This window comes from Varanus komodoensis, unplaced genomic scaffold (genome assembly GCF_004798865.1).
Source record: "Varanus komodoensis strain SLA01 unplaced genomic scaffold, ASM479886v1 scaffold37, whole genome shotgun sequence".
Taxonomy (NCBI): Eukaryota; Metazoa; Chordata; class Lepidosauria; order Squamata; family Varanidae; genus Varanus; species Varanus komodoensis.
In genome coordinates this window covers 3,645,295-3,651,354 of record NW_025335889.1, presented here as the reverse complement: position 1 = coordinate 3,651,354, position 6,060 = coordinate 3,645,295, and the positions used below count along the sequence as shown (strand labels likewise).

The 6,060-nt window shown below is 42.1% G+C and overlaps 1 protein-coding gene across 1 annotated transcript in view; it reads right to left on the bottom strand.

Annotated features, from left to right (window-relative positions):
• Nucleotides 1-744: 744 nt before the first annotated feature.
• GDAP1L1 (ganglioside induced differentiation associated protein 1 like 1) overlaps nt 745-6,060 on the bottom strand; it is a 39,333-nt gene continuing 34,017 nt past the window's right edge. The window contains exon 6 of the mRNA XM_044440267.1: nt 745-1,117. Within this exon, the coding sequence (XP_044296202.1) occupies nt 774-1,117 (344 nt within the window). The 3' untranslated portion in view covers nt 745-773. The remainder of the gene's footprint in view (nt 1,118-6,060) is intronic.

Genomic DNA, 6,060 nt, shown 5'->3' with positions numbered 1-6,060 from the left:
GATGCTTGGCAAATTCATGAAAGCAGCTTGAGGCAACTACCCCAGTAAGACAGAAATCCAGCTGTGAAATTAAGGTTACAGTCAGAAAAAACCATCTGCTGCTGGCTGTAAAATACAATAAAAAAAATTAAAAAATTGGAGTAGAAAGTGGATACATTCTACACAAAGATCAATAAAAATACTTGATCCAATGGAAATAATGATACAAAGAGAGACACAGGTGCACAAATGAATTATTTCCACCGTAAGCTAGAACTCCACAAACTACTGTAGTTTAACTGACTATACCCACCCTATTTCTGTTTTGCTTTTGCCTCTGCCTTCTCACAACACCATGACAACTCTTCGGAAAGAAGTCTCTCTTATTTGCACTCATGAAAAAATGTGCTATGTGGCCAACAAACATTGGAAGAAATGAAAAGGTACAGAAGAGAACCCCACCTTTCAGTTTTGTGTTCTCGGGGTTGCCATCTCTCTTCTGGTGGTGCTGTCCTGTGCTAGAGGGCAGTTTTGCTCTACGGAGGTTGTGTAAAGCATGAAACACACCCGCTGCTTACAGTATTAGCATACATTAACCTAAAAAAGGCATTGTACAAGTTGACTATTTTCATTGATTTGCTTCCTTGCAGTATAAGTTTCTACTTCTAAACTATGGAATGTTACATTAACAGTATATTCATATTGGCTTCAATTTTCATTATAGTTACTGAAGATTCGTCATGTTTTTCACACAGCACACAGAAACACCAAACTAAACACCAGAACAGCCAGCATTAGATGTATTTTTTCTTCAGATACCAATAGGCAAAGTACCCCATCCCTCCTAGAGATCCCATGAGGAAGGAGGCTCCAAAGAAGGATGGAGGTTTCCGTTTGACCAGCCTGAAGGCATTAGGTACCACTGCCGAGAGGAGGGTGGTATGTATGTCTCCCAAAACTTTCCTGAAGGCAAAGCGTTTCTGTATCCTTTCAAAGAAGTTCTGTACGTTGGGCCTGCTGCCATCTTCCCAGTATTTCTTAGAAAGTCCTAGAAACTTGAGGCGGTGCAGCGTGGCTCCGAGCAAGATGTCAGCCAGGGTGAAAACACACCCACAAAGCCAGAGTTCACACTTCTGCCCTGGAAAACAAAGCCACAATAGAAGCCATGCATTAAATATGCCTTGCAGAAGCTCGGGAGCGGATACCAACAGGAGCCAAAAGTTGATCCTCCGTTGGCTTTCATTCATTTATTTCATTTATTTATTCAAAACGTTTTTACGCCGCCCCCATCGCAACGAGGCCTTGGGGTGGCTCACAACAGAAACAAAATACCTAAATAAATAACAATATAACAATAAAAAAATTATTTAAAAACCTCCGGTGCATCTCTGCTAAAAAATTAAAATCCTATAAATACAAATAATTTAACAATTAAAATAAGTTAATTTAAGCAGCATTTTAAATGTTAATTTTATTGAATTTTATTTGGCCAGGGCGGCTTATTTTATTCTACTGTATGTATTTTAATTGTTACTGTTTTAATTTATTGTGTATTTTATTCAATGTTGTGAGCCGCCCCGAGGCTTCGGCAAGGGGCGGCATAGAAATGTTTTAATAAAAATAAATAAATAAATAAATAAATAAATAAATAAAGTTTTAAATAAAAAGGTCTTAGCCTGGCGCCGAAAAACAAATAACAAATAACGACGGCGCCAGGCAGACCTCTCTGGGGAGCGCATTCCATAGGTGGGGCGCCACTGCAGAGAAGGCCCTCCTCCGAGTACTCACCCTCCTAATATCATTCACAGAGGGTTCCCGGAGAAGGGCATCTGTTGCTGATCTCAAGGGGCGGGAGGGTATATATGGATGCAAGCGTTCCTTTAGATATTTGTGGTTGAGTAGGTGGTCTACCTGAGAATTCACTGCATTCCCTTTTGGGTTGATTACATGATTCTCTAGGAATAGGGTGTCAGTGGTAACTTGGTCACCGTTGCCCAGTTTGACAACTGTAAACCACCAAAGACTTGTGGGAAAAGGAAGAAGGAAGTCAGTGCTTCAGTCTCAGGCTGACAAAGGATGGAGGATTGGAACCTTAACCTGCAATTAAAGTTATCTTCCAATATGTTTCAGGTGAGACCAATATGGTGTCCTTGTGTGAGAATCGCATTAGCTAATGTTAGAACAAGAATACAAAGTCTTGATAAGAATACCTTTCCCTATTGCTCAGCCTCTTCCCCTGCTGATCTCAGCAGAATCTGACAAATCTACTGTGAATGATCAGCCCATGGCTGCAATTTCCAGGGGAGACTTTAAATACTGTGAAGTCACCCACAGTTAAAATTTTGGTGGCATTTTGGTGCAGTTCCAACAGGATGGGATAACCTTATGATTAGCCTTCCCTAATCAAATGTGCTGGTGGTAGTGAGAGACAGTCAAAAATGACTGCACCCATTTGCTTAGCTTTGGCAGGCTAATCTTCAGATCAGAATCACACTTGTGATTACGTAACAGGGCAAGGAGCTCACAGACCAAGTAGAATTGCTCCATCTTTCTTCACAATCAAGCAAAACCAGCCTTCTGAACTGGTGCCTTCCAGATGTTTTGCAGGACAACTCCCATCATTCCTAACTGTTGGCCATTCTACCTGGGGCTGATGAAGGCTGAAGGCTGAAACATCAGGTGGGCACAAGATTGGCTAAGGCTGAGCTAAAGAGACACAAAGACGTGGGCCCTGCTCTGCTGATGGGTTTTGTTGGGTTCTCCCCTCTGAGCTGAAGATCTGAAACTAGGATTCTGGCTTTCTACTGGTTGCTAGTCAGATTTTCCTCTTCTCCGTCACCATGCAAAGGCAAGCACTTCTGGACTGGGAGAAAACATCTTAATTTGGTCAGGCATCTCCTATGCAGTTGTTCAGGTGTGATCCTAGTGAGACAGCTTATCAGTGTTATTTTATTGTGTTGCAATGTTAATGTTTTGTGATTCTAAGGATATTTATTTTTACTTTATCATTGCTTTGGTGTTTTGTGGTAGTTGCCCTCTGTTCCACAACTGGAAGACAGGCAGGACACAAAATGGTTGAAAAATATAGATCGAAAGATACATATGGAGAGGCACCCATTGCCATTTCTGCTTTAGTTGTACAGAGGAAGTGAAAAGCTCCCTTTTTCACACCACGTAGCCACTGAAGCTGCAATTTGAAGTGGAAGACCAGCAATGAGGGGGAGAGGCTTTTCAATCCATGCACCTTGCACATTATTTCCCTGCTAACTTTCGCCACCTCTATCCAGCCCTAGCTGCTTTGGAAAAGCATACAGGTAATCTGTCCTTAGAGAATCTGCAAATGTAGGTGAGCCAAATACGCCTCTGCTCACTGAGGAGAGACATTTTCCAGAAGAGGCCGTGGCGATTCAAGATTACAAGCATGACATTTCAAATAATCATGCCTGTCAGTGCTTTCAAGATTTGGCCTGCACAAGGGCTTTCTCTGCGGCTCTGAAAGTCATCTCGGTTGGTATAGCTTGAGCCGCTTCTGTTCAGATCAGCAATGCAGAGCTGAAGTTTGGCTGTGACTTGTCTGGCTCCACTCCAAAGCAAAGAGCAGCAGCCGGTGTTGTCTTATCATGCAGACTCCCCACTTCTTGAGCCTTAACGTCGTATCAGGGCTAACCTCTCGGCCTAACTGATTTTTTTGGATCCTGCTGCCCTGCTTTGTGTTGCATAGCTGTTTTTCCAGAGCCTTACTTCCAGTTAAATTATGCAAAATATTGAACTCTTTTTCCCAATTTAATTTATAAATCTTTTGTTATTTAAATGGATGTCTTTGGGATGGATCATAGCAGCATGCATAGAGTATTTTGCTTTTCTGTGTGTGCGCCTTTCTGCTGCCAGTATTTTTTTTTTAAGAAAAATGGATGAGTATGGGGTAGGTATGGCTCTCTCACACACAGCTATGCAGAAGAGATTATACACATTTGCATGGCATTTTACACTGCATGATTTATCCTGCAATTACTGCTGTTCTGAATAATGGCTTTTGCTAGTTATAGGAAGAAGCTTGACAGAGCATGGAGTCCTTTGGGAGACTGCAGCCACTCAAAAAGGCTGAAAACGTGGTTTGGCTTCTGAGATTTCATTAGGCAATGATCACATAATTTCAAGCATGTTCTTTATCAGTTCTTTTATTATTTTTCTTTAAAGCTCAACCATTTCTTCGGATTAACAAACTCTGCAGCTTTGCTGTGCTTCTCTATATAACCCTGCCTGCAATTGTAGGGAGAGCTTCCAAAAAGAGTAATACAACCTAAGATCTTCACAACACGGATCTCTGAGGAACTTATCCATTCTTGTGAGTATCTTTTGTACACAATATATTGTAACCCAAAATGCATTTGAGATCACGATAGATATTCTCTCTCTTGCCACCCCACCCCTTTGCTTACTACATTGCAACATATCACACCCATAATTAATTACTGGTTGCTTCTTCCCATGATGTCTGCCACCTTGGCACTCTTGTAACTCTCCTCCAAGGATTTTTACATCACCGGGTGAGAAGAGAAGCAGTTCAAGCTGTACAAGCTCAGCTGACTTTCAAACCACAGAGAAAGACCTTGTGCAGGCCAAACCTTGAAAGCATTGAGAGGTGTTGTTATTAGCAATGTCATGTTTGTAATCTTGAATAGCCAATGGCTTTTTCTGGAAAATGTCTGTCGCATCTGAAGAATTCCCTACAGTGGGAACAGAGGCCTATTTGGCTCATCTTCATTTGGAGTTTCTTTAAGGGCAGAACTACCCATATCTTTACTCAAACCAGCTGGAGGGGCCGGGGCCGGGGCCAGGGGAGTGGGAAATCTTCAGCAGAAAAGAAAGTATGCAAGGAGCAAGGATCAAATAGTTTCTCCCCAACTAAAGTGGGAAGGGTAACTGGTGGCCTTCCAAATGCATCTATGTTTCTTTATTCAGTAGTTGTATCCTGTCTTTCTTCCAGTTCTGGAACACAGATCACCAAAGCAGTTATAGCAAACATAGAAGCAACCTTCACAACAGAACACATTAACATCACAATATAATAAAGCAACACTAATGCACTCTCACTAGGATCACACCTGGGCAACTATACATGTGAGTCCAAATGCCCGACCAAAATTAAATGCCTTTGATCTTTGTTTTAACAACTGGATTGTGGGGCAAACCTAATTTCACCATATATTGAATGCAGCTACCAAGAATACCTCGCTCCATTTTCCAACTTTTCTAGCTTTTGTTGACAGAACAATGAGCAAACTATTCCCTGCTGATCATGAGGCATGGGTTGGTTGATAATAGGAGAGGCACTCCCTAAAGTCTCTGTCCAAGCAGCTTAAATCTTTATATGTCAAATGTAAGACCATGAATTGGACTCTCCAGTTCAAGGGCAACCAGCCCAATTTCAGAATCAGGTTGATATGATCCCTTCTAGCTGTCCCTGCCAATAGTTGCAGCAATCGGAACCAGCTGCAGCTTCCAGACTGTCTTCAAGGGTAGCCCCACATAAAGCACATTGCAGTAATCTATCCAGTATGTTAGTGCAGCATGAGTTAGGGAGGCTAGGCTATCCTAGTCCAGGAATGGTCCCTTGCCACTTGGGCTTCTACTAGTGACCATGTATTGTATGTACTGTATGTATGTATGTATTTTTCCTTGAAATCAAGGAGCAGCCTGAGGATGTGAACAGCAGACTTGCATGATTTAGACTGGGATGGAAACTCTCAGAGCCACGTTCCAGTGGTGGGTAGGGCCAGAGGAAAAATGGGATGGGCTGGAAATCCAAAGCTCTGATTCCAATTTATAGTGGGAAGCATGCCTATTCACAAGTAAGCATGAGCTGTGTGGATACTTGCAACGAAGCAAGGCAAGCTTCTGCGTATCTCCTGAAACTACTGCTGAAGGCCTTAAAGGCCTCTTATCTGCTAACCTGGACTTTCCCTGCCAAGTAATCACCCTGATCTGGTTTTATTGTTTTTTCTTGAAACAGTGTTGATGTCCTTATAACATGCTTGCACTGGCTTTGCATTCAATTAAATGTATTTTAGGGAAATGGTT